Source organism: Martes martes (assembly GCF_963455335.1).
Source record: "Martes martes genome assembly, chromosome: 11".
NCBI lineage: Eukaryota > Metazoa > Chordata > Mammalia > Carnivora > Mustelidae > Martes > Martes martes.
In genome coordinates this window covers 102,228,489-102,255,053 of record NC_137899.1, presented here as the reverse complement: position 1 = coordinate 102,255,053, position 26,565 = coordinate 102,228,489, and the positions used below count along the sequence as shown (strand labels likewise).

At 59.9% G+C, this 26,565-nt stretch overlaps 2 protein-coding genes across 2 annotated transcripts; one reads left to right on the top strand and one right to left on the bottom strand.

Annotated features, from left to right (window-relative positions):
• Positions 1-1,090: 1,090 nt before the first annotated feature.
• On the top strand, positions 1,091-9,063 carry ATG9B (autophagy related 9B; the record flags this gene model as incomplete). The annotated part of the gene is made up of 14 exons (XM_080818844.1): positions 1,091-1,631; positions 1,748-1,794; positions 1,966-2,027; positions 2,205-2,366; positions 2,905-3,046; positions 4,556-5,310; positions 5,478-5,631; positions 5,865-6,044; positions 6,610-6,846; positions 7,015-7,148; positions 7,328-7,424; positions 7,633-7,756; positions 7,843-7,984; positions 8,165-9,063. 13 exons carry the CDS (start codon positions 1,091-1,093, stop codon positions 7,968-7,970), a joined length of 2,763 nt encoding a protein of 920 aa, XP_080674970.1. The 3' UTR covers positions 7,971-7,984; positions 8,165-9,063.
• On the bottom strand, positions 8,935-26,463 carry NOS3 (nitric oxide synthase 3; the record flags this gene model as incomplete). Its single annotated transcript, XM_080818845.1, has 26 exons — positions 8,935-9,530; positions 9,628-9,822; positions 10,193-10,341; positions 11,131-11,252; positions 12,304-12,391; positions 12,479-12,689; positions 12,958-13,130; positions 13,664-13,851; positions 13,972-14,050; positions 14,165-14,297; positions 16,019-16,193; positions 16,300-16,416; positions 16,825-16,892; positions 19,640-19,744; positions 19,975-20,119; positions 20,299-20,372; positions 20,487-20,681; positions 21,229-21,330; positions 21,830-22,004; positions 22,108-22,247; positions 22,444-22,585; positions 22,675-22,766; positions 24,064-24,226; positions 24,430-24,578; positions 24,906-25,029; positions 26,303-26,463. 26 exons carry the CDS (start codon positions 26,461-26,463, stop codon positions 9,369-9,371), a joined length of 3,627 nt encoding a protein of 1,208 aa, XP_080674971.1. The 3' UTR covers positions 8,935-9,368.
• Between the last annotated feature and the right edge of the window lie 102 nt (positions 26,464-26,565).

Genomic DNA, 26,565 nt, shown 5'->3' with positions numbered 1-26,565 from the left:
CCTGACGCACTTTGTTTCCCTCTCTGTTTCACGGATACTGTCCCCCACAACAGCGCTCAGGCCTAAGCCCTGGAAGCCCTGACACCTGGGTGGCCGACTCAGCACCTTAGGAATGGCGTTCAGTAGGAAACCTGGTGATTCAGAGCCTCAGGAATGGCGTCCGACATGCCAACAAACTAGCTGCCTCCTCCTCCTGCTCCTCGTAGAAGTGGCAACAAGGAACTCAACTCAGCCAGCTCATGCCTGGGTATTCAAATTACCCTTCCAAACCCCGTCCACCCCCAGCTGCCCTCTGCTGGTTCAGCTCTGATGCTGCTCAGGGGCCCCCCAAAACTGGATCAGGCCTGGGGTTGAGGGTTTTCGGTGTTAAACGGGATGAAGAAAAAAAAATAGAACCCCATGGAGACTTTTCTAGTGTAAGCTCTCCAAACTGCTTCCCATATCCAGGATAGCTGCCTCTCCGTTCTCCTCTGCCTCCCCTCCTCAAGTTTCCTCCAGCCTGGCTGTGAAGGCGGGCAGTCTCCCGTCTTCCCTTCGTACCGTCAGACAAACGGAGCACCATCTCTTTCCTTTTTCTTCTTTTTGCTTTTGGTCTTAAAGCATTTCTCTGTTGATCTTTGGGGAGTGCGTTGGGGGGAGGGGAGACAAGATTTTAAGGAATCAAAGATTTAACATCTCGGCCTCATAATCTTATAATCCTTTGATAGGAGTTCCTTTTTGCTGTGTTATTTGGGCTGCTACTCTCTGGCCTCGCCTTTAAACCCACTCGAGGTCTGGGGAGGGGACAATTGGTGGTCAGTTGGGGGACAGTTCTCTGGTCTGCAGTATCTTTAGCCCCTGCCTCTTCGGCTTACACCCCTCCCAGGCACAGAGGCTTGGCCCTGAGCCAGTTGGCCGCAGATTGCCCTGGAAGGGTTGTGAGTGGTCAGACAGGTGACTGAGAGCTGGGACGCCTGAGGCCTGCCCTGACTGAGTCACTGCGCTGTTGTTGTCACTATCCTTGTTGAAGTCCCTGCTCAGCACCCCAGACCTCTGTGGAAGCAGCAGCAGCTCCGGTCCTTCCAAGCTCTCCAGAGAGGCTAGTGGCCTGATGGTGAGGCGAGTGGGCTGGGGGGGGAGCAGAGGGCGGCTGGGGCGGTGGGGAGACCTGGGGCCTGGATCGGTGCCTCTCCTCCCCATGCCGCTGCCTCCTCTTCCTCCTCCTCCATGTCGGGGGCCCGGCGGAGGGAGGATTTCCATCTTCTCTCTGTCCCCTGCCCCTCACACAAGAAGCTCTCCTTCCTCAGCTCCCCCTCTGGCCCTGGGACCCCCCTGCCCAGCCGTGCAGGCCCCAGGGGCCTCTCAGCCTCGCCACAGTGCCCTCCCCACCCCAACAACGCAGGCACAGCCCACGATGACCCCCACCTCTGCTCCCCCCTCTTGGGGCTCCCACTCCGCCCCACCCCTGGCCTCAGTGACTCCCCCTCCCTCACGCCGATGCCCCCAGGACCCTCCTGGGCTGCGGATAGGCCCTCTGATCCCTGAGCAGGATTATGAACGGCTGGAAGACTGTGACCCTGAGGGGTCCCAAGATTCACCCGTCCACGGGGAAGACCAGCAACCGCTGCTCCACGTGCCCGAAGGGCTCCGAGGTAAGTGTGGGTGTGGGGCCGTGAGGGGAATGCTGGGGAGGGACTGGGGCTCCTGAGGATGTGAACTGGTCACTCAGGGGACAGCCAAGTCCCAGCAGTCTCTCCTCTGTACCCAGGTTCCTGGCACCACATCCAAAACCTGGACAGCTTCTTCACCAAGATATCCTTTGTGCTCGGCCTGGCAGCGGTGGCATGGGGTGGGGGTGGGGGGCCTCGGGGATGGGGCCGTTCTTGGCGGGGAGGCTCTGAGCATGCTCTTTTGGGGGAGTGAGGGAGGGGTTCTCAGGAAAGGGCCATCTTGCCTCAGGTTTATTTCTTGACGCACCGCCACGTCTACAGCTATCATCAGAGGAATGGTTTTGCCTGTATCCTGCTGGAGGATGTCTTCCAGTTGGGGTGAGATGCTTGTCCCACCCCTAAGCTCTGCCATCTTGCTTCCTCAGTAGTGCCTGCTTCTGGTCCACCCAGCACAGCCACTCCCCACAACCCCCAGCAGCCCAGGGGGGCTCCGCAGGGCGGGGAGGACCCCCCAGGGCTGGCCTGGAGGCTGACCACTGCGCTCCTGTCACCCAGACAATTCGTTTTCATTGTCACCTTCACAACCTTCCTCCTTCGGTGCGTGGATTACAACATCCTCTTCGCCAACCACCCGAACAACCGGACGAGACCTGGGTTGCTCCACAACAAAATAACCTTGGCAGATGCCATCCTGTCCTCCTCCCAGTGTGCCCAGCGGTGAGTGACAGCTGGTTGGGGGAGTGGCTGGGGGAGATGAGCAGGCAAGAACCGCGCCCCGCCCGGTCCTTTTGTCCTTTGGTCTGAATCAGCAGTTCTCCAGGTTTTGGGTCTTGGGACACCTTTAATACACTTGAACTTGATCAGGAACACCCAAGAGCTTTTGTTTATGAAAACCGTATCTATCTATATTTACCTTATTAGAGATTAAAGCTGAGAATCACTTTACAATCTAAGAGTGCCGAAGCACACATTCCATCGGCTGATGACATGGGGTCACACACATAACTTCTGGAAAGGCCCATTGTACCCTCCTGCGGGAATGAGCGTGAAAACGGCAGAAAACCTCAGTGTTCTGGAAAAAGTCTGGACCTTGCAGACACCTGTAAGGGCTCACGGACTCCTAGGGCGTATACTTTGAGAACCACTGGTGTAGCTAGGTTCCCCCTCTCTGTGACTTTTCCATCTCTCCCCAAGTCTGGTCTCTCTTTCTATTGGGCCCCCACTTTCCCACTGCCATCTGTCCCACCCCACACAGGATCCGCTCCAGCCCCCTGCTGGTCTTCTTGCTGATCCTGGCTGCAGCCTTCTGCCTGCTACAGCTGCTTCGATCGGTCTGCAATCTCTTCAGCTACTGGGACATCCAGGTGTTTTACAGGGAGGCCCTGCACATCCCCCCGGTGAGCTGGGTGGGCGAGGCTGCAGACAAGGTGTGTGTGTGTGTGGGGGGGTGTCCTGTCGGGGGCAGGGGCTAGGCAGAGACTAGGGGAGGAGCGGGGGCTGGGTGCTTCCACCCAGTGGAAAGCAGGCACGTGCCCAGGCCCCGAGTAACGTTAGGAGGTGGTGGACCACCACTTAGAAAACATGGTCCTGACCCCAGTGGAATTTTGTTGATTTAGTTAGATTATAGAAGATATTTATAGTCACATGCTTGTGGTTAAAACAGTAGGTATTTAGAGGAAGGGTGGCCATCTGGCTTTACAGGGCAGAAGGAATTTGGGTGAGGCTGGGAAGGCTAGGAAATGGGAAGGCACTCGAAGCCCCCGTGCGGGAAGTGGGGCAGCAGTGAGATGGACCCATGAGCCGGCGCCGGCAACCGAGTGTCAGGCCCTCTCTGGAGATCGCACGCCCCCATCTGGCCTCACTCCCTAATTGCAGTGAGCCACTGTGATGACTCGGGTCACGCTTGGCCTTTTCTTTCCTCCCCAACTTGTCCATGCTCCTTCTTGCTCTGTTCCCGAGTTCTTTTTTTTAAAGACCCAACTCAAAGGCTACCTTCTGTAGCCAGCTTCCCTTTCCCCCTCAGAAGTGCAGAACCTTCCACACAGCTCTCCTGCACAGCCAAGGGAAGGGGTTTCAGAAAGCCCTCCAGGCAGAGCGCAGGAAGGATGGAGAGGGCCAGGGGAGCCCAGGTCAGGGAAGGCAGGGGTTCGTCCACTGCTCCTCCAGGAGGCTGCTGACCCTCCTCCTCCTCCCTTCTTTCTCCTCCTCCCCTATTCCTTCCAGGGGAAGGGGAGAGCCTGGGATGGACTGGAGAGGCTGGCCTGGAGGGACTTGACTAAGCCGGACTGGGGCAGCTGGGTGAAACTGGGCTAACGTGAGGTTTGCAGATGAGACCCAAGTGAGATCTGACAGCATCCCACCAGACACGAACACAGCCAGTGTCTTAGGCAGGTTATTCTGTTTGCGGAGCGGTATGGGGCTGGGGAGGGGGGTCTCAAAGCATGCTGAGACAAGGAGGTTTCCCGTCCTGTGGTGGCCGGCACCCTAGGAACGGGGAGAGTTTGCCTTCCCCGCAGCCGGTCTGTGCTGTAGGTGAAGAACTTCCGGGTAGAGGGGGAGGATCCAGACTATCTGCTCTTCGGGAGATCAGATCAGATACCTGAAGAAGTTAAATGATGAGGTGTCTGTCACTTGACTCATGGCCTCAGGAGAGGCAGGGGCAGGAGGAACACAGTTCAGAAGAGGATGAAAGGAAGTAAGAAACGTCCTGATTGTTAGCGACAAGGTCAGAGGAGGGCAAGAGAGGGCAGAAAGGGAAAGGTGGCAGGTCTGATGCCTTGAAGGACACCGGCAGAGCAAGGCGGGGAGAGGGCAAATGAGGGCTGTAGCTCGGGTCTAGGTTGAGTGTGGGCATCGCGGTGCCGGGGAATCCAGGTGCCTGGCGCTCAACGGTGCCCTCTCCCCAGGAGGAGCTCAGCTCGGTGCCCTGGGCCGAGGTGCAGTCCCGCCTGCTGGCGCTGCAGAAGAGCGGGGGGCTGTGCGTGCAGCCGCGGCCGCTGACCGAACTCGACGTGCACCACCGGATCCTGCGCTACACCAACTACAAGGTGGCGCTGGCCAACAAGGGCCTGCTGCCCGCCCGCTGCGCGCTGCCCTGGGGCGGCAGTGCCGCCTTCCTCAGCCGCGGCCTGGCGCTCAACGTCGACCTGCTGCTCTTCCGCGGGCCCTTCTCGCTCTTCCGCGGGGGCTGGGAGCTGCCCGACGCCTACAAGCGCAGCGAGCAGCGGGGCGCCCTGGCCGCGCGCTGGCGGCGCACGGTGCTGCTGCTGGCCGCCGTGAACCTGGCGCTGAGCCCGCTGGTGCTGGCCTGGCAGGTGCTGCACGCCTTCTACAGCCACGCCGAGCTGCTGCGGCGCGAGCCGGGGGCGCTGGGGGCGCGCCGCTGGTCCCGCCTGGCCCACCTGCAGCTGCGCCACTTCAACGAGCTGCCGCACGAGCTGCGTGCGCGCCTGGCCCGCGCCTACCGGCCCGCCGCCGCCTTCCTGCGCGCCGCCGCGCCCCCCGCGCCCCTGCAGGCGCTGCTGGCCCGCCAGCTCGTCTTCTTCGCCGGCGCGCTCTTCGCCGCGCTGCTCGTGCTCACCGTCTACGACGAGGATGTGCTGGCCGTGGAGCACGTGCTCACCGCCATGACCGCGCTCGGGGTCACGGCCACCGTGGCCAGGTGCTGGGGACCTTGTCCAGAGAGGAGGGGGGCCTGCCTCTGACAGGGGTTGGAGGGGCGACTCTCCCGCGAGTCCCTCCCCCTCCCGCCGGCGGCGCCGCCCAGCCCTGCCGCCGGTCGGTACGTCCTGACCGCAGGCCCCTTCTCCACCCCACCCCGCCCTTCAGGTCTTTCATCCCGGAAGAGCAGGGCCGGAGTCGCTCCCCGCAGTTCCTGCTGCAGGCGGCTTTGGCGCACATGCATTACCTCCCGGAGGAGCCCGGCCCCGCGGGCAAGGCCAGCGCTTACCGGCAGATGGCGCGGCTGTTGCAGTACCGAGCGGTGAGGGTCCGGCCCGAAGAGGGGCTGCGGAGACAGCGGTGCAGCCCGCGGGCGCCGCGGAGAGGGCTGGGGGCCAACGGGCTCGGCTCGTGGGCCGGGCCACCTCGGGAGCCGGGAGGCGTGTGGCTTAGAGGTTTCGGGTCCCCGGCCGGCGGCCCCGGGGATCTCTTGGTCCTGATCGCCAGCGTGGGACCCCTTGGCCACCCCTTCTGAGTCTCATCTTGCTTCCCCAGGTCTCCCTCCTGGAGGAGCTCCTGTCCCCTCTCCTCACTCCGCTGTTTCTGCTCTTCTGGTTCTCCCCTCGTTCTCTGGAGATCATTGACTTTTTTCATCATTTCACTGTGGATGTGGCTGGCGTTGGGGACATCTGTTCCTTTGCCCTTATGGATGTGAAGCGCCACGGGCACCCTCAGGTTAGAGCCCATCCCTGGCTGTGTGGGGTTGTGGGTGGGCAGGGCGGTGCTTGCCTCCCTCAGAGCAGAGCTGGGTTCCATGCCACGCTCATCGTTTGCCACCAGTGACCTTGAGCTAGTCACTTCCTCACACCTGAGTGTCTTTACCGGTCAAACAAGGACAGTGACTGTAGCTAAGGCACAGGGCTGCAAGGATTACAGAAGCTGACAGAGCTCTCAGCACATTGTAACTCCAGTACGTGGGAGGCAAGACTGCGGAGAGGTGGAGGTATGAGCTAGGCGTAGGTGGGGCTGGAAGAAGACAGTCAGGCCAGCCCTGGGGTCCAGTGTGCACAGGCTGGGAAGACGCTAAGCCCATGCCCTCCACTAGCGCTGGCTCTGGACCCAGGTCCTGCTTTGCTGCTGTGTTCTTGGGTGATCTTGAGCAAGTCCCCATCGTAGCCTCTGGTCTTTGACCTCTGGGAAGCGGCCGGTGTTTCCTGTCCCGCCTACCCCACAAGGCTTCCACCAAAGCTATAAAAGCAGTGTCCATAGCATCTGAATGACTGGCTGATTTTGTTCTCAGTGGCTCTCGGCTGGCCAGACAGAGGCCTCCCTGTCTCAGCGTGCAGAAGATGGAAAGACTGAGCTCTCCTTGATGCGGTTCTCCCTGGCCCACCCACAATGGCGCCCCCCAGGGCACAGCTCCAAGTTCCTGGGGCACCTTCGGGGCAGGGTACAACAAGATGCCGCAGCCTGGGGCGCCACCTCCGTTCGCAGCCCCCCCACGCCTGGGGTGCTCAGCGACTCTTCCTCACCTCTGGTGAGTTGCAGCCTGGCCGGCGCTTCTGTCCTGACCACCTCCAGGCCCTCCGGTCCATCTCACTTTCTGTATTAACACGCTCCCTCGTCTCCTTGCTCTCAGGCCTTTCCTAGGCCTCCTCCCTCCGCTTCTGTCCTCTCTTCTGATGCCCTCTTCTCTTGCTCCCAGCCCGAGGCCTTCCTGGCCAACCTCTTGGGGCAGCCCCTCCTGCCCCCACGGGACCTGAGCCCCACAGCCCCCTGCCCAGCTGCAGCCACAGCCAGCCTCTTGGCCTCCATTTCCCGCCTTGCCCAGGACCCGAGGTTAGAGCGGGGAGGTGGGAGAGGCACAGCAGCAGCGGGGCGGGGGGTGGGGGTGAGGGGAGCTGGTCCTCCAGGAGGAGTCTGCAGGGACCCTGGGAAGGGGAGATCAAGTCGGACTCTCATTGAGGGGTGCAGGGGGGAGGGGGCATGTCTTTGGTGTACTGTGTCCTCTGTTCCAGCTGTGTGTCCCCAGGCGGCACTGGGGGCCAGAAGCTGGCCCAGCTTCCAGAACTTGCTTCTGCTGAAATGAGTCTTCATGCCATCTACCTGCACCAGGTGAGCCGAGGGGGTGCCAGAAAGAGAAATGTGGGGAGAAAGCAGCTGAATGAAATGGAAATGGGGGTGTGTGTGGGGTGGGGTAGAGTGTAAGGAAATACTTGGTAGGAGTTGGAAGAGATCTGAAAAGCCTCTGCCCCTAGTCCAGGGGTTGGGTTTCCCACTGTGGGGCATGAGAGAGCCTGCCATTCCTCTTCCTTCTATTTAGCTTCATCATCAGCAGCAGCAGGAACTGTGGGGTGAGGCTTCAGCCTCTTCCCTGTCCAGGCCCTGGTCCAGTCCCTCCCAGACACTCTCACCTGACGAGGAGAAGCCATCCTGGTCAAGTGATGGTGAGGTGGTCAGGGTGTGCAGGGGACAGACCCTGGGGGGACAGTGGGCATCACCACACCGGCCGGCTGATGGCTTTTCTCGCCAGGCTCTAGTCCTGCCTCCAGCCCCAGACAGCAGTGGAGAACGCAGAGGACCCAGAATCTGCTCCCTGGAAGGTTTCAGGAGACCACGGACACCCAGAAGGAGCCTGGTCAGGCCCCTAGCACTGACTGAGAGGTCTCCTCGGGGTCAGTGTTGTCTAATAGAGTGAGAGGGTAGGGTGGGTGGGAGCTGGGGAATGAACAAAAAATTGGGTGGAGCCACACTTGGAGGGATGGGGGCAGTGGTGGGAATTCAGGGTGATGGGTACGGTCATCTTTGCAACCTAAACCGCTGAAATGCTTGCCAAGAGCCTTCTCCTCCCCCAGGTTCCCTGGCTTATCCAGCTGTAGGAGATCAGACAAGATGGAGTGGAACGACATGACGTCGAGCCTTCTTTAGAGACCCCCCCGCCCCAGACTGGAGGCCTAAGGAGGCTTTAGTTGGGCAGGAGTTGGGGGAGGTTGGTAATGAGCTCACCCCAGAGAGCAGAGGAAGGGTAGGAGGGGAGATGCTAAAAGATCTGGAAACAAGTCTCAGAGATGATCCCCACCTGGAGGGGCTGAGGGGACACCACCCCAACTAGCTGTTCTTGACCAACTGCCTGGGAAGCAATCACCAGGTATCCTTAGGGTGGAGGACAGGGCCAAGGTAGAGGCCTAGCTAAATGTAAGGGAAACAAAGAGAGATGGGGCCTGATGGCAGTGTGCTCTCCAAGCCAGCCTGGCCTTCAGGGTCCCTCGGGACTTGTGGAGGGGAGCTGTGGGGAATTGTGAGTGGAAAGAGTACGGAGGGCTGATGTTTTTGGAGTCCAGCACTGATGTGATGTCAGAGGAAGTAGGTGTGTCTCCTCTTCCTGCTTGAAACCAGCAGTAAAGGTTGCTCAGGGCTGTGTCGCCCATCTTTGTGACCTTAGTCTCTGGCATTCCCGCTCCTGGCAGCTGAGGGCTGTACCTGCTTCTCAATGAAGAGCAAGGAAGCCACGCCGTGCTCTCTCTGATTGGCTGGAAACCACATTTCTAGAGCGCTGGGTCAGAGTGGAGTATGTAGGCTAGGACTGCCTTCCAAAGAATTACCACGACCTCGATCTGCACAAATTAAAAGACAAAGCTTGTCGTTCTGTAGTTTTAATCGACGGGGCTGGGTTAGGCATCTTGGAAGTTCTCATAACATCTGGTCCCGTCTCTTATGGTGAATCTTCAATAATAAATATTTGAATCATTTAGAGATTAGGTTTCAAGATAAGGTACTCCTGAGAGAGATAAAGGGAATCTAAAACTCACCTAAGGAACACAAAAGGGGTGACAGTAGGCCCTGGGAGGGGGCCTCCGGACCCGGGGCAAGTAAACAGACCTAGAGAGGGACATTTCGCTCATTCCCGGGAATAAGCGACTTAGGGCAGCCTCCGGACAAAGATGGGAAGGCACCTCGGGAGGGGAGAGGTGGCTGGTCTGGTAACGCCGCCAGGAGAGCGGCAGAGCCGGAGTGGACTGAAGGCTCCTCTCCCGGAACTGGGATGGAAAACGAGGGCTCTTAGGGGCTGGAGGTGTCTGGCCCGGGCGGGTCGAACGCCCAGGGCACTGCGCCCCGCAGATGTCGCTCCTGCAAGGAAAAGCTCTGGGTGCGTATGCGGCTTGTCACCTCCTGGGTGCGCAGTGTGAGCCCGAAAATGTCCTCGTGATAGCGTTGCTGATCCTGCGGGGGAAGAGGGCCAGAGCAGAGGTGGGATCCAAGTAGGCGCGGGCCCCGCCCCGGGCATGGCCCCGCCCCGGCATGGCCCCGCCCCCCGCACCCGCAGCACGCCGATGACGTCACCGGCCTCGTCCAGCTCCATGTCGCCCTCCGTCGCTAGGATGCGCTGCACCGTCTGCAGAACGCTGGTTGCCATGGTGACGTCGCCGCACACAAACATGTGGCCCCGCTCGAGGCACAGCACGCGGTGCACCTCAGCAGCCAGCTCCGTCCGCAGGATGTCCTGCACGTAGGTCTGAGGGGAGCCGGGGTTAGGGGCGTGCTCTGGGGGGCTTCGGGGGGTGGGGGTCCGGCCCGGGTGCGAACAGTTTTAATGCGGGCCGGGCGGCGCCTAAGTGCGGGGCGCGGGGCCTGGAGAGGTGGAGCCAAGCCAGGGGCGGGGCTACGGCGAAGGTGAGGGAGCCCGAGAGGCACGCGGGAGGGGCCGTGTGGGGGCGGGTGCCTGAGTCCGCGGGCGGGGCGGCAGCCGAGGGGCGGGGCGGAGGGTGCGCCCTAGAAGGGGCGGGGCCGGCCTTGCGCACGCCCCTCCCCCCTCCCCGGAGCGCCCCTCCGCCCTTCCGGGGTGCCTAGTCTCAGGTTACCCCCGTTCCTTCAGGGTGTCGCACCTTAGGGCTGTCAGGCTCCCGGGAGAAGGCGGTGAGGACGCGCCCAAAAACTCCGCGCTGCTGGGCATCCTGCACCTCGTCGCGGTAAAGGTGGTCGAGCTGGGAGCATCGGCAGCCGAACACCAAAGTCATGGGGGCGGGCTGCAGGCCTGCGAGCGGCACTGCGGCTTGGGAGCGTCCTCTCCCCGGGCCGCAGCCCTAGTGACACCTCCCGCTGGCTGGCCTCGCCTAGGCGGGCAGCCCGTGCCTTTAGAATAGCCACTACCACTCATGGCCGGCTAGCCTCCAGGAGAGTGCAGGATGCTCTCAGAGACCCTGTCTGGCTCATTTCCAGAGAGGAGGCTCACAGAAAAGCAGCGCACAGGAGGTGGTGGCTCTTCCGGTGGAATGACCAGTGGTAGCATTGCACTAGAACGTGGGGCTTCTGACTTGGAATTCCAAGCCCTTGGCACCGGCTAACACAGAAGTTCCGGGACTCCATCTAGCCCTTTCCCCCACGTCCTCACCTTACACATCATCTGTCTTATCAGTCACAGCCCCTTTCTTTCGATTTACCAGCTGCCTTAAGCCCCTGTGTCCAGCCTGAACATCCTGTGGCTTCGTGAGTCTTGGACGCACCTAGCTGAACTCTGGCACAGTCCCAAGCACACTCTGGGCATTTCTGCCTTCTGAGTCCTAGCCCCATCCTCTGCAGATTTTCAGTTCCCCTCGTCCCCTTGTCCTTAACCCAGTCCCACACCTACTTTGTGTCTGGCTCCAGGAAGCCAGACCAACAGGGCACTGCCCTCCACTTGGTCTAATAAGCTTCTTTTCACCTCTGTGGCCCATTGCTTGCCCTCCTTCCTACCTGGCTTCTGTCATCTAGTCCCTGTCCCTTTCCCCCTAGATTGTGTGACTCCCTCCTGCCTTCCATTCATTCCCTCAGCCCCCAGTCTCACCTTTGTTGTCAATGTCATGCAGCCGCTCCTGCCAAAATCCCCGGAAGGGGGCAATACCTGTGCCAGGGCCCACGAGGATGCAGGGCAAGCTGGGGTCAGGCGGCAGCCGGAAGGAGGGAGCCCTAGTGGAGGGACACTGTGTCAGGCCCCTGTGCTTTCCCAGCTTCCACATTCTTACCAACGTGGACTGCGGGGAGAGAGGAGAACTCAACATTCGTGGGCAAATGGTTGTCAAATGCTCACAACACAGTCTAGCTCAGAGTGGGCATGGTGTGTTTATGCAAAGAACTCTACCTGCAGGCAGAAACTCCATGGACATGTGTTTCTGGAGGTTGGGTCCAAGGGAATATGATTTAATTTGAACTGAAGAATGTTCTGATATCTCAGTTTAGGAGATTTACAACATATGGGAAGGGAAGGACAGCTTTTGGTTCATAAGGCGTTCAATAAGTGTTTATTTTAAATCCTAGCCTTGATGTTGGTATTTGGTTTGTTCAGTGGATTGGTACAGTTTGGGATATAGCCTCCTGAATGGTTCGAGTTACTGGACATAACTGGTGTCTGTCCTGGGAATTCTTTTAAGTCCCTGCCACTCCCCCCTGCCCGCCCCGAGGCTTTGGGTCCTGGCTGCTGGATGAGGCAGCACCTCATGGTGCTTCTCCCTGGTGCTTCTGAACCCAGCACCAGGGAAGGGTATCCTGCAATCTTTTACTCTGAGTCCCCAGTGATGCTATGGTAACCTTACTCGTTCTTTCTGGACTAAGTGGGGACCTGACCTTGAAATAGGGCACAGTTCCCAAGTGCCACGCCTCCCAGTATCCGACTGACCTGAAGGATGTAGCGAGGGACATAGTTTACCTAAAAGCAGCAGGGCCTGCAGGTCGAATCCCAGCCCTGTCTCTGGGAGGGGAAGCTTTGGGACAGGGCCCTAAGTCCAAATTAGCGAAACACCCAAAGCTTAGTTGAAGTTCCCCGTTCTCATATGTGTTAGGTGGGTCCTCCCCTCTCCCCATCATACCCCTCACCAGAGCTCCTGCCCTCACCCTGTGCTGCCACCTGCCGATTCCTCCATCTGTCCCTGGCCATCCATGTGGCACTTTGTCCACCCCTGCTGGGACAGACGCTCTCTTCTCCATGCCCCTTCCACCTCCATCCCCCGCAGCCCTCACTTACCCCCTGATGAAGCAGGGCACAGGATCCCCGGCCTTCAGCTGGCTCAGCCACGTGGAGCAGACTCCATAATGAAGGGGACCCAGTCCGTCTGGGGGTTGTGGAGGAGAGGGTGCCAATGAGGGGCCCGTCCCGGGGTCACCGTGTGGCCCTGGCCCCTGGCCCTCTGTCACCTCACCCTGCGTCCTGTATGCCAGCACAGCTACCGTGAGGTGGATCTCTCCTGGGTGGGCGCTGGGTGCCGAGCTGACTGAGTAGTACCGGGGCTGGAGCAGGGGCAGCTGGGTGAGGAGCAGCGGCGCGGGCAGGGCCACCGATGGGAACTGCTCCAGCACCTCCAGCAGCGTGGGGCAGCGGAACCACTTCCACTCCTCGTACCGCCGCGGGTCCTGGCGGGAGCAGGGCGAAAGGGGCTCAGACCCTCCCGACCCCGCCTGCTGACCTCCCTTCTTGATTCGTCCTGAGCCAAGCCTCCTGGGGTCTCTCCCTTCTCAGCTCGGGGTGACAAACATTTCTTGAGCACCGAGAATTCAGAGATGAATTCTGAGACCCAGAGCTGGGCCTTAAAGCCCGGCGTGTGCTAGCCAGATAGACCCCCTTCCCCACCTGGCTCATCCAGCCTCCCGAGCCCCCGCCGCCCGCTGGGGCTGCCCGCACCTGGCTGAGGCTCTCGAGCTCCTGCTGTTCGCTGGACTCTTCGGCCAGGGTGCTGAGCAGTCGAAGGAGTTGAGGACTGGGCGGGGAAGTGATGTCCAGGAAGAAGGTGAGAGCCTGGCGCAGCGTGCATGGGGGCAGCCGGGGGTCCCGAACCCAGCCGGGGGGCGGGCCACCTGGGGGTGTGATGTACAGGGGAGGTCTGAGGAAGGGGCCAGCCAGAACTACAGAGTCTGAGTTGGTCATTGCTTGGGGGTATCCCAGGACTGACCACGCCTTGTGTTTGATCGGAGACTTTGCCCTTGAACGGTGGTGGTGGTGGGCCTCTCTGGGAAGCCCCTGTGTGTGTGTGTGTGTGTGTGTGTGTGTGTGTTTGGGGGCCTCTGACTGGGTTCTTACTCTAACCCCAGGCATCCACGTGCCAGGAGGTAGACCCGAGGCCAGCTACGCTAGGCTGTCAGGAGGAGACCTTGGGGGGAGCCCAGAGAGAGGCAGCAGCCTTTTGTGGGGAAGGGGGCAGGTACTACTGAAAAAGGGGCCATGCTCTGTGGACCATCTAGCCACAAGGTCAGCCCCACGGGAGGGAGCACAGCCAGCTCTGAGCATAGGCATTACGGCTGTGGGGGAGGTGGCTGGCGGTCCTCTACCGGGTCCTCCACCCTGAGGCCAGGGGACGGAGCAGGCTGTGCCCCTGGCTGCTCCGCCTTACCCGGGCTGCCCTTCTCCAGCTGCTCCACAGCCACGGGCTCGCCGGGTGGAGGCGGATCCTCCACGCGGCTCAGCAGCGCCTCCACGAGGCCCGGCCGGTTGGGCGGGCAGATGCCTATGTGATCCCCGGGCTGGTACTGTAGGGCCTCCTGGCCTCCGGTGTCTAGGCGGACCAGGATGGTGGCCCGGCTGCGGGTGAGGGGTTGGGGCAGTTAGAAGCGGGCAGGGAGGGCATCCGGGGGGGCATGCTGGGACAGAGGGAAGGAGAGGCCAGGACAGGGGTGGTGGCGGGGAAGGGGTCCTCCTCACGTGGACTTGCTGCTTTGCAGGTTTTCCACTGAGAGGACCGTAGCCTGGAACATCTTTCTCCTGTGCACGTGGATCAGGCCTGGCAGGAGACTGGGACTGAGCCAGGAGCCCAGCCAGGCCCCTGACAGTGGGTCCTGGGACCCTGGGTGCCCAGAAGGACCAGCAGGGGTCAGGGGGCCGGCCAGAGCCTCACCTGGCAGCAGCTGGAGGCCCTCGGCCTGGGTGCTCAGCCGGTACCGCTGGCGCTTCCAGCTCCGTTTGGGGCTGAATATGTCCCGGGCAGCGGCCTTGGCATCCTCTCCCACGCAGAAAGTCTCACAGGAGGCCTGAGGGGCCAGGGGGTGAGGGCTGAGGGCCTCTGGTCCCCAGGGAGGGCCGGAGCAGTGAGGAGCTCAGGGAGGCTGAGGCAGGAGGTTGAGCTGGGCTGGGGGGTCCCCAGTGGCCCCCTTCTCTTCCTGGGACGGTGGGAGTATGTGTGTGGGGTGCCCAGGAGTGGGAGGCGCCCTTCCGAGGCCCCCTCCTGTGGCCGAGCCTGGCAGTGTCTGTTTGTCGTCCCATTTCATGGCTTGGCCACTGCACTAGCTCTTCCTTTGCACATTTTTACTTGTGTCACACCCACTGGTTCCTTAATCTGGTGTTACTCTCAGGGAGCGCAGTGCTTGGCACACGGTAGCGCTCGGAGCTGTGTTCAAATTCTGACTCCTCTATTTACCTTCCACGTGCCCCACTGGCCCCTCTTTCTGCCTCGCTAGGTCCCGGGGAGGATGAAATGAGATGCTTTATGTAAAGGCCTGCGGTGCCCCCGGAGTGGGACACCAGATTTGGGTGCTGTGGGAGGGGTCTCAGGCTGCTCTGTCCTTCTTGCTTTGCTCACTAGGGCTAGAGGACCCCAGGGCAGGACCCCTGGGAGGGTGCAGATCCTATCCGTCTCCATTCAGGTGGGAGTCCTGCAGACGGCTCGGCTGGCTGCTCCGGCCGGGCTTGAAACCCAGGGCTCACCCGTGATTGGTTGCTCCTTCTCCCAACATGGATCACCAGTCCTGCTAATCTTTCTTTTGTGTGTGTAAGGTCTTATATCTCTTCCTTCCTTCCTCGGCCCCCTCCCTTCCTTCCTACCCTCTAGTTCGTTCAGCGTCTTCCTGCCTCTAGTTGGATGTTTCTCTCATTGACTCTGCATCTCTAAAGCCGTGTCCCTAAACTTCACCTTTTTCTTCTTTCCTCGTTTCCAGTCGCTTCCTTTCATCTTGTTTCCTTCTTACTCTCCTTCTCCCGGTCTGAGCCTATCTATTCCTTCAGCTTCACTTTCTCCTCCCTAGCAAACCCTCCACCTGCTCCAGCTTCCTCCCCCACCCCCAGCTGCCTCCTGGCATGTCCCCACTCAGCCCCATCAAGCCAGACCCGCTCAGCTCAAGCCTGGGAACCCTGGATGGGCCAGCACTGCCCTGAGGGGGGCATTGGGACAGGGAGAAGGGGTCTGTTCGCCTCCAGACATAATCCCCAGACCAGGCAGAGCCGATTCTGGGGGAAGCTCAGCTCTGGGACCCACCCCTCCTTGCACTCCCCTGAGCTAGGACACCAACTGTCCAGGCACCATCCCAAGCCTGTCTGGCCTCTGACTTCCTGTAGGTTCTCTGCTGGCCTCAGCTGCAGCCCTCACCTCTGTCCAGCCTTCTCTTGGGCCTTCCCCTCTCCCTCCACCCTGCCATGCCCTGCATGCTGTCTTCCTAGGCTCCCACTCAGGGACCCCGCCTGTGCCTGGATGAAGCCCTGCCTGCTCTCCTCCGCCCGGAGGCGCCTCTTGTGTTGTTAGGGCCGCGTCATCCCCGCTGCGGTTGGAGCCAGAAGGGCTGGCTGCACAGGGTCGAGATGAGGACAGATTTTGGAAGGAACAGGATGGGAGCAGAGGACCAAACAGAGTCAGGGCAGCCGCAAGGCCTCCAGCCTCACGATTACATGTCTCGGGGGGAGGGCTGGGGGTGGGAGTGAGCCAGAATCAGGGTGGGAGGGGAAGCCTGGGTCACACGTTTGAACAGGCCCAGGGGCTCACCTGGAAGGCAGCCTGGGCCCAGCCACGGAAGGCTTCCTCCTGGCCACACAGCTCGTCTCCCTGGCCCAGCTGCAGTAGCCGCTCCCCGCCCAGCTCCTCCAGCCGTGTGTCCACCGCACGAGCAAAGGCGCAGAAGTGGGGGTATGCCCGGGAGCCCAGCCCGAACACACAGAACCTGGGGTTCAGGGAGCCGTCACTGGAGCCCATGCCTGTCCCCGCCCCCTGTATGCCCAGGCAGCTTGCCTTCCTTCCCGTGCCTCCCCACACTGCAGCTCCCACACCTGAGGGTCCCCAGGGCCCCTGCGCTGTCTGTGTTACTGGACTCCTTTCTCTTCCGCCTCCAAGAGGACACCAGCGGGTCTGAGCAGGAGACGCTGTTGAAGCGGATTTTGTAACTCCTGGCAAGAGAAGACAAAGACAGGGCTGTCGCAGAGAACTGGGAGCCTGGCACAGGTCCAGACACAGTGCGGGGACAGCGCTGGGGTCTCTACATCTGGGATAGGAAAGACCCTGCCCTTGGGCTTGGCTCTGTCGCCCGGGGACCTCTGGCCCCACTGTGCCTCCCTTCCCCTCTCTGAAGGGGACTGCAGGACTGATCAGCCCTCAGAGTCCCAGGGGCTGCGAGTGGCCAGGTCACAAGGAAGGAGGGCATCCTGAGGTGTAACGGGGGTCCCGGCCTCCTCACATCTGTCCTCCAGCTTGTTGGAGGCATGGAGAGAGAACATTTCAGCCCTCCTTTCCTCAGTGTCTCCAGATGCCTCACTGCCCTCCCTCCCACCTCCCCCCAGGCTCCCAGCTGCACTCACTTGTGCTGTTCTGGCCGAGGAGAGCTGTTGTAGGGGCCGGACATCTCCATCAGGGCTGCCGCAAAACTCTGGGGAGGGGAAGTGTTGGTATCACGGTTCGTTGTTTTTTTTTTAAATTTCAAACCACACAGAACTTTAAAACAGCAGTCGGCTGATCCTTATTGCTTGTAAATTCTGATTTTTTTTGTTTTGAAAATTTTAAAACCGGTATTGGCTTTTTGAAAACATGATAGCACCATAAAGGAATAAAAGAGAAAAATCGACTCTTACCTCTCCTCCAGTCCTCATCCCCAAGGCATGTGCCCTGTGGACAGGTGTTTAACCTCCCAGATATGTCTGGTTATACTTCCATATCGATCTGCATTTATAGTTTTCCCAAAAAGTAAAAATGGGGCCACACCCTACTTACCTGCTTTTTCCTCAGTAACCAATCGTGGACCTCCTTCCAGGTCAACACACCAAGACTGACCTTTTGAATGGCTGCCTAGTGTCCCCACATTTGCAGGGAGCATCCGTCTGACTCAGGGTATCTGGGTGGTGTGTGATCAATGCTCAAACCCTTGTATATATACATGCCCGCCTCCTCTCTTGCGTGTTTCGGGAGGGTAGTCCTTCAAGGGGAGTTTCTGAGTCAGGATTTAAAAGCAGGATGAGGCGAGTGGTCAGACTGCCCACAGCAAGAGGAGTGCTCTTTGCTCCCTCCTGCCAACACTAGATGTGGCCTTAATGTTTCAACCAGCTCGATAGGTGGAAGACAGCCCTCGGTCTCCCTGCATTGCCTCCATTGCTAGTCAGTGGCACCAGCCTCTTCTAGGAGGCTGAGACACGTCCTGTGCTGCCGCGAAAATAGCTACGAGCTACGAGGAACAGCTTCGTACAGCAAAACCCCAAATGGGGCAAGCCTGGCACACCCCAGCGATGGCTGCAGGTGCATTTGGGTGGTGGGGCTTTAAGGTCACCGTGATTAGTGTGTACTACCTTAATTTAATTTAATTTTCTTAATTTTATTTTTTTTGAATCTTTTGTTGAAGTGTAATACGTTCAGAAAAGCACACGTATCATAAACGCACAGCTTTCTAGATTTTTCACAAATGGAACCTGCCTGTGTCATTAGCGTCCTCTCAGGAAATGTCGCTAGAACCCTAGAATTCAGCTTCAGACCCCTCCCAGTTCCCCATCCCACCCTGGGGACCACCCTCTCCCAATTAAAACACCATGGATTCCTTTTGCCCGTTTCTGAACTTAATACAGAGCGAACCCCACAGTCCCAATTCTGTTGTGCTTGGCTTCTTTCCCTCTACCATATGTTTTCAGGTTCATCTCTGTCCTGTGGTTGTGATCCATTCACCCTTACTGCTGCACAGAATTTGAATAGACCACAATGTATTTATCAGGTCTGCTATGGACAGTCATTGGAATTGTTTCCAGTCTGGGGCTATTATGAACCACGCTGCTGTAAACATTCTTGTTAGTGACTTTGGTGAATATACCCCATTTTCTGTGGGCCACATTCCTAGGTTGGCTCCATTAAAAAAACAAAAGTGAAATTTACATACACTGAAACGCACAGAGCTTAGAGGTGCGGTTCAATCCCTGTGGCTGTCTGGCAGTTTTTTGTTTTTTGTTTTTTGTCTTTTTTGAAGTTAAAGATATATCTACCCGATGACCGAGCAATTCCACTCCTAGGTATTTATTCAAGAGAAATGAAAACATAAGCCCACAAAAGCCTTGCCCAAGAATGTTCATAACAGCTTTATTCATAATAGCCCAACCCTGGAAACGGCCCAAGCGTCCGTCAGCAGGAGAACGGAGAAACACCCGGCATGTTCACACAGTGAACGCGGCTCGCCGCTCGGCAGTAAAAAGGAGTGAGGCACCGAATTGCTCACCGTGAGATGAGCCTCAGCCGCGGCCCGAGTGTCTCTGTGGCCTCCCCTTTCTGTGACGTCCCAGAGCGGGCGAAACTGACCTGGCTGGCGGAAGGCATGGACTGGGAAGGGGCTGGCTGGGGGCACCGACAAGGGGACGTTCAAGGGCACTGACAAGGACGCCTGGGTAGTGGACGTGTTCTCTGTCTTCCTAGGGTGGTGGGTCACGTGAGTGTAAATACCACTTTTATACTAACAAAGTAATGGATTCTATTATTCTTTACAGGCAGATGAGAATGAGGGCTGAAAGGGGCTGCACGGTGGTGGAGGGGGGAGGCTTGCCTCAGGCCTCTGCTTTGGGCTGCTGGAGAAGGTACCTAGTGCTCAGGGGACATTTATCACCGGAAGCTGCAACAGCCAAGGGCACGAGCAGTGATTGTCACCGCGGTGGCCCCGGGGCAGAGAAGCTGGGAAGATAATGGCTGATACTAGTGTTCGTGGTGGCACTCTAGTTTGTTTCCTTAAAGATTTGTGCAGAAAGTGAAGTTGCCTAATCTGTTGAGGTCTGAGCAGTGCTCTGCTCTTTTGTTGAGGAAAGAAGAAAAGAGAAAGCTGAAATTGAGTAGTAAGTGGGGTATCGCTGTTTTTCTAACTCGTCAGTGCTTGAGAGCAGTCTGACCTCGCTGGCCAGCCAAGTGCCTTCCACATATTAAATACTTGCACAGATAATGGAAATGACCCGGGGACACACTGAAGCAGGTGTGTGGGGGGGTGGGGCTGGAGTCGGGCTCATGCAGGCTCTCGGGTCCCAGTGGAATGTTTATACTGGCACTCTGGGGGACTCTCAAGGCATCTCCACTCGCCATCGTGGAAGTGGGGGTCCTGCCTAGCCACCCCATTTTGAATCTCCCCTCATTTCCAGTGGCCCCTTTCCTGCTAGGCCTCACCTCTCCATTCTCTGGGGGGTCACCATTCCCAAATGTACTGGTCACCACCAACACCAGCGTCTCATGCTCAAGGGACACCACATCGTACTCATCCATGCACAGGACCTGTGGACGAGGAGAAGACCGATGTCCCAGGGACTTGGCCTCTGCTGTCCTGGCAGGGCACAGTTCAGACCCTGACTCAGGCCTGTACTCAATGCCTGAATCCATCTGGATCCTGGGCTTCCTCCTGGGCTCTGACTTGTGACCCTCTTCTGTCCTCCAGGGCACACCTGAAGATATGGACGGGCCCCTTCCCCCTTCCCCGATCCCCACTCCTCTGGGCTTAGCCCTACCCGGGGGTCAAAAGCCTTCCGGAAGAGTCTCCCCAGCTGCTGTGCGTAGCTCTGGGCCCGGCCGGTCTCGGAGCCATACAGGATGGTTGCCTTCACTCGCTTTGCCATCACGGTGCCCATGAGCGAGGCTGAGATCTTCACCGCACTGCGGGTGAGGGCAGGGTCAGGGTGGTCCCAGGCACACTGAGCTGGGGCCGCCTCAGGTGCATGGCCAAGCAAGGTCTTGGGGCCCTGAGTAGTGGCTGTGTTGGGGGTGGGGGCCTTCCCACTGCTACAGCTGGTCCCCTGGGTGTGGGGGAAGGGTGGCGCTCCTAGGGCACCTACTTGGCCACTTCCTTAAAGGTCTTCTTCCTGGTGATGCCGGTACCCTTGGATCCACTCCCCTTCCATGGGTCTGGCTGCAGGGGAGCGATGGGGGGAGTGGAGGAGGAGATAAGTAAAACGTTTGGAGGCCCCTGGGGGCTGCTTCGTTAGAGCTGGCCACGGCGGGCGAGAGCCAGCGGGGTGGGCACCTGATAGCGGAAGGCGGGGGACAGGACGTAGTTGACCATCTCCTGATGGAAGACAGGGGTGAGGCTGCCAGAGATGGGGGGCACGATCCAGGCCCAATCGGCAGGGCAGCCCCCCCTAGCCTTCTGCTCGTTCTCCAGGTGCTTCATGAAGGAGGCGGTGGCAGCGTGGTGGTCCACAATGGTCACCTTGGCCAGCTGGGGTTGGGGAGGCAGGGGCTTAGATGGCACCCTGGGTCCCCCCACACCTCACACAGGCTGTGTCCCCCCCACCCTGCCTTCATCCCTGGCTGCAGCCCAGGTGGCGTGCCTAAAACTCAGTGGCTGCTCCAGTCTCCCGTGTCCGTCTGTCCTGACCCTGGACCAGAACATCCTAAACTCTGGCCTGGTTCTCAGCCGGCGTGAGTTTCCTCAAATGACAATGCTCGACAGGCCTTCAGTCCTGCAGCTGGGGTTTCCAGAATCCAGGGGTCCCACACCTCACAATACCCACCCTGCCCCGGGGCCTGCATGACAAGCATGCCCCACGCAACAGGGCTCCGAGCACACACTACCCCCATACTTTGGTACCTGGAAGTCTAGGCACCGTGTCCCCAGAAGCGCGGGCCCAGGGCGCCCCCTGGACCGTGGTACTCCTTCCAGCTACCTCCAGCTCCTGCCTCCCAGCCCCCAGCCCTGGTTTCTAAGTGCCTCCCTCTCTCCCTGCCGCAGCCCCTCCCCTCCTGGCCAGCCTGGGCCTGTATACCTGGTAACTGTGCAGCACGGCCAAGTTGATTTCCACCGCTGCCTTGTCTTTCCACAGGGATGAGGTTGTCCTGGTGTCCAAGTCCATGCAGACCGCCACATCCTGGAGGGGGGGGGGCGCGTGGCATTGGTAGGGACAGGGTTGGGGGGAGTGGACGGAGTGTCTGGAACTCATGAGTAGAAGGAGTGCGGGTGGGTAGGGGGCCATCGAGAGAGGCCTGACTGATTAGTTTGGAGCCAGCTCAGGCTCTTGCCTGCAAGGTACCCCTGAGCAGAGATGGACTCTGGGCCCGTTACTTCTCAGCCCTGGATCTTAACTTCTCGTCTGCTAAAATGACATTGTTTTGCAAGATCTGCCTTGAGAATCTGAGGAAAGCTCTAGAGTTATAGATCCCAGAAAAATAACAGTGTGTTTGTACCAATGCATGTATACTCCTTTGCCCCCGATTTGCGGTCCCGGAGCTCTCCAAAATTCTAATGTGGGAGGCAGCCTGGATCTCGCTCAGGTTCTCCCAGTGGCTGACAGTGTGGGGACCTATCTGTGAGTCAAAGCCTCCAGCCCAGAGCCGGACGCCTTCCCTTCCCCGCCCGCGTGTCCTCACCTCCAGGATGTTATATCGGTGAGGGTCGCACAGGTTCCGTGTGCCGATCTCAGTGCTCATGTACCAGCCGCTGAAAGGGGCCGCGGGGAACTCCAGGCCCCCAATTTCCAGCAGCATGTTGCTCACCGCCGGGAGGGCATACCAGCGCAGGCCCAGGGCGGCAAACCACTCCAGCCTGGGGGGTTTGGGCGGGGGATCAGGCTGCCTGCGGGGCCTGGCCAGCCTGGCCACACCCGGGCCGCCCGTCCTCCATCTGACCCAGTCCCTCTCATGCTCACGTGGGGTGCTCCAGGGGCACCTCGAGGACCAGCTCGGGGGGCAGAACAAAGAGCTCTGGGGGCTCATCCGGGGCCTGGAGCAGGAGTGGCAGCACGTCAAAGCGGCCGTTTCCTGGGGTCCAGCCATGCTGGATGCAAAGCTGCAGGGAGCAGGGCTGGAGGTGGGTCTGAGGGGCCCCACCTCCTGGCCTCCTCGGGGACCCCCTTCATTGGCATCTCCCTCCTTCATCTCTGGGTCCCCCCTCCCTGCCCCACTGGCCACTCTGGCTGGAGCCCCACGCCTCTGCCAGAGCCCTCATTGGCCGGCCTCCCCCTGCTCTGCCTCTCTGTGCCCACCTCAGTGATCTCCACGTTGGCTGGGTCCCCCCGCACTGAGCCATCCTGCTGCCTGTAGCCCGCGTAGCGCACCAGCTGGCTGTTCCAGATTCGGAAGTCTCCACGGCCTGGGGCGCGCTGGGGGAACACTGTGATGGCCGAGCTGACACATGGGGATGACAGCTGTCAGAGCCCCACCTTCACGGCCACCGTGGGAGGGGTGGCATCTGGCCCAGTGTAGGGCACACTCACCGGAGGTTGCCCCGGTTGGTGGCGTACTTGATGTGGTTGCAGATGTAGGTGAACATCTCCTGGGCTGAACTGCAATCCCGGGCATCAAACACCTGAGCCAGCCGGGGCAGGGGAGACGGGGAGGGGAGAAGGGCAGGGCTCTTGAGTCTCAGCTCTAGGAGTAGGTAAGGAGGCAGAGGAGGGAGGAGCTAACTAGTCTGCAGCCTCCAAAGGCTGCCGGGGCCACTCGTCATGGTTCTTTCTCCTCCGGCAAGCGTCCCTGACCATCTGCACCCATAATGACCCCCTCTTTCCTGCCCTGCACCCCACACACCCAATGTAGCCTGGTCTGCTCCTCCTCTCCTGGCTGGGACATCTCCCCACTCCTGCAGAAGCTGCCTCAGTACCCGATACAGAAGAGAGACCCGGTCTCTGCCAAACTGATGGTTGGGGAAGGGCAGCAAGTGACAGGGAGGCCACCTAGGGGTGTGGGTGGTGAGTCCCCCATTGCCCACATGCTCAAGCAGAGGCAGGTGACCCCAGCCAGTCAGCAGACTCTCCTCGAGCATGCTGCTGATGGGAGGGCGCTTGGCTGCGTGAGGGGGCTGTCCGGGGAGTCTGCCCGTCCTGATGTTCTGAGGTTGGGAGAAGCCCCCTTGACTGGCTGAGTGGGGCCGCCAGCAGGAAGCTGGGAGGTCCCTTACCTACTTGTGTTAGTGACAGAAGCAAGGGGTTGGCAGTGGCTGGCTTGGCGCCAAGGGAGGGATGTAGCCGTGAGTGGGATCCAATATGGAAGCTCTGATGGGTTCAAGCTTGAGCTAGAGCTTTGAACAACTTCAAGGGGATGCAAGGGTCAGACAGGGTCGTTCTTTTATGGGAGACTCCTTTGGGATTTCCTGAGCATGTGGCTTTATTCCAAATTCTTTGATGGCCTGTTACAGCTAAGGAGGCCAAGGGCATGGAGTAAGTTCCCCGTGGTCAGCTTGCTTCTCCTGGTTCTTAGGCCGGTGCAGTGGTGGGAATGCGAAGGAGGGTGGGAGGCCAAGGTGCTGGAGGACTGGGCTGGACAAGCGAGACCCACAGGGAAGAAGCAGCGAGGGGCCCCTCCAGAAGAATGTTTCTGTTGCTCAGACAATACCCGCCCCCGGATTACTGCCCAGCCGTCCTCACTGCCTCAGTGTGTTTGGCTGTTTCTCTCCGTAGCCAGCCACGGCATCGCTATGGGGCTTAACAACCAGGCATTAGCTAGCGGACGGAGGGCTCCCGAGGGGTACTGATCTCTAGCAGAATGGGCGTGGATCTCCCCACGGCTTGGGACCCCCCAGGGAAGCCTCAGGAGCTGCCCTAACTGCTCCTTTCCTTTTTTCTCTTCCCCAGGCCCTCTCCTAGGTGCTTGCTGGCCAGCCCCACCTGCAGCTTCCCCCACTGGATCCGGCCCACGCAGCGGGGTGCGTTACGCCAGGCCTGCTTGGCCCCGAACACCAGCTCACTCTCCCGGAGCTGGTAGGTGCCCGTGGCTGCCACCTCGGCTTCCACCTCCTGAAGCCTCTGCTCATGGGCCTGGGAGCCGCTCCTGTGGCCAAGAGGGGAGCAGAAGAAGGTCACATGGAGGGGAGAGCTTCCCCAGGCTCTGTGTGGCTGCTGGTGGGGAGCTGGTGGGTGCTGGTGTCGGGATCGGGTCCTGGGGAAGGTGAGCTCCCTCTCGAGAGCTAGGCAGGACCAGGGCCCCAGGTCAATGGACAAGGGTGTTCTGAGGGCGTCCAGGCGTGGTCTTACCTCTTGATGGAGCTGTAGTACTGGTTGATGAAGTCCCTGGCCTGACTCAGCAGCTGCTCGGCGGGTGGGGGGTCCTGAGGTGGCCGGCTCTGCAGTTTCCGCGGGAACACCAGCGAGCCCAGGCAGCGTCGGGGAGTGCAGGGCCCATCCTGGGTTAGGGTGGAGGGCAGAGGCAGAGAGAGCAGGGAGCACGGAGGGAGGTCGGGAGCAGGTCAGGGTGCAGAGGCAGGGTGGGAGGCCAGAGGGAAGGTGGGTGTGGGCAGGTGTGGGTTTGGGGCTGGGGCTAGGACTGGAAATTGGGGTGAGGTAGGGCTGGGCTGTGGCAGGACTTGGGACAAGGGCTGGAGGCTAGGAGTCATCAGGGTCCCCTGTGTGTCCCTTAGTTCCTCTGGCTCTTCCCAGGGTCTCTTTGAGTTCAGGCGGGGGACTGGCCTTAGCCGACCCTGATATGGGGTTGGGGGGGCTCCCGGGCTTACCTGCTGTGACTGGGCACTCAGGGTATCGTAGGTGATGCTCCCCACTTCCCAGTTCTTCACTCGAGGGAACTTGGGCCCGTCCGGGGGCCGGGTGAGTGGGGGGCTGCTGGGACCCAGGGGAGGGGTCACGGGAGAGGAGTGTATTTCCTTCTGGATGTGCCCCCAGAGGCCCCTCTGGCCACAGCAATCACCCCAGGGATTTATTGCTCGCCTGCCTCCCGCTTCCTTACGTGTCCTCTGTCAACCCTCACCGGCACATTGCGGGTAGACAATATTGGTGCCCTCATTTACAGATGACGGACCCGAGGCTCAGAAAAGTTAGGAAGCTTGCCAGAGGCCCCATGGGCAGAACTGGTCCTTCAAAACCCGGGCCTGCCTGTCCCTTGTGTCGCCAGAGCCTGAGCTGCCCAGGGCAGCAGCGGAGAGCTCCTGAGCTCCGGACCTAAGGCGGGGTCCTCATCCCTGTGCAGGGCCCAGCTCTCCTCTTCTGGACACGGGGTGTCCCAGCCCCCAGAGTTGTGACGAACCCTACCTTGAGGGGGATGGAGCTCGTGGCCGCACTGAGGGACGCCCCCGCAGGGATTCCTCAGCCCAGATTTCCCTCCCCACTCACACCCCTCCTGACAGTAAGCGTCGTGTGAAGGGAAGCCTCAGGGCCTTATCACTTCCTCCCAGAGGCTGAGGCCTGCTGTGGGGAGGAAGGGAGGGCCTCGGGCCTCGGGTGCGCCTGTGCAAAGCCTTCCCCGCAGAGCTGCCTCCAGCCCCCCGCCTCCCTGCCCGGCCGGGCACCCCACCTGGCTTCCAGCTGCCCTTTCTCTCTTTTGAGGGCTGAGGATGCCAGGTAAGTTTGGGGGTTGATGGGCACCGGGAGGTGGGGCCTGTTTGTCTTTTTAGCCTCCCACCCCAAGGGCCTGAGTCTCCTGGGTCAGCTCTCTCCCCGTTCTGGGAGCGGGTCTTCTCACCCTCCTGTGACTATCCTCCCCAGCCCCTTTTCTTCTGTTAAATAATCATCAGTATTTGCTGAAGGCTTGCCATGAGCTAGAAGCTTGCAACAGTCCCATAGAGTATCACTGCCATGTCCTTACTGTATATACATGAAGGCTCAGAGAGGTTAAGCGACTTGTTCAAAGTCAAACAGCTCTTGGCAGCAGAGTGGCATTCAGAGCTGTTCAACTGACTCCCTTTACCTCCTGCTTTCACCTGCTGCCTGCTGGCCCTGATCCTGGTCTCTTATCTGAGCCTCCTTGCTTGTCCTGTTCTGTTGGTACTGATAGCCCTCTTGTGTGGGTGACCCAGCCCTCTTGGCTGGGCTACCGGCTCCAGTCCTTCCCAGCCCAGGGCTCCCGGGCTGGACACCCTCCCTCCTGCCCTCTGCTTCTAGCCACCAAGGCCCTTACCTGCGGTCTGGTGCGGGTGGGGGCGCGGGCGCGGGTGCCCTGCTGGGCTCAGAGGTGGTGGGGGAGGCCGGACCCTGCTTGCCGCACAGCCCCAGGCCCAGGCCCAGCCCCAGGCCACAGGGGGGCCCGGGCTCCTGGCCCACACTCTTCAAGTTGCCCATGTTCAGCCTTGCCTCAGCTCTGGCCCTCCCAGCAGAGCCCAGGCCTTTTCCTTAGGAAGGGGAGGGGGCAGTGGGAGGGGGCTCTCCGGTGCTGGCCCTTGC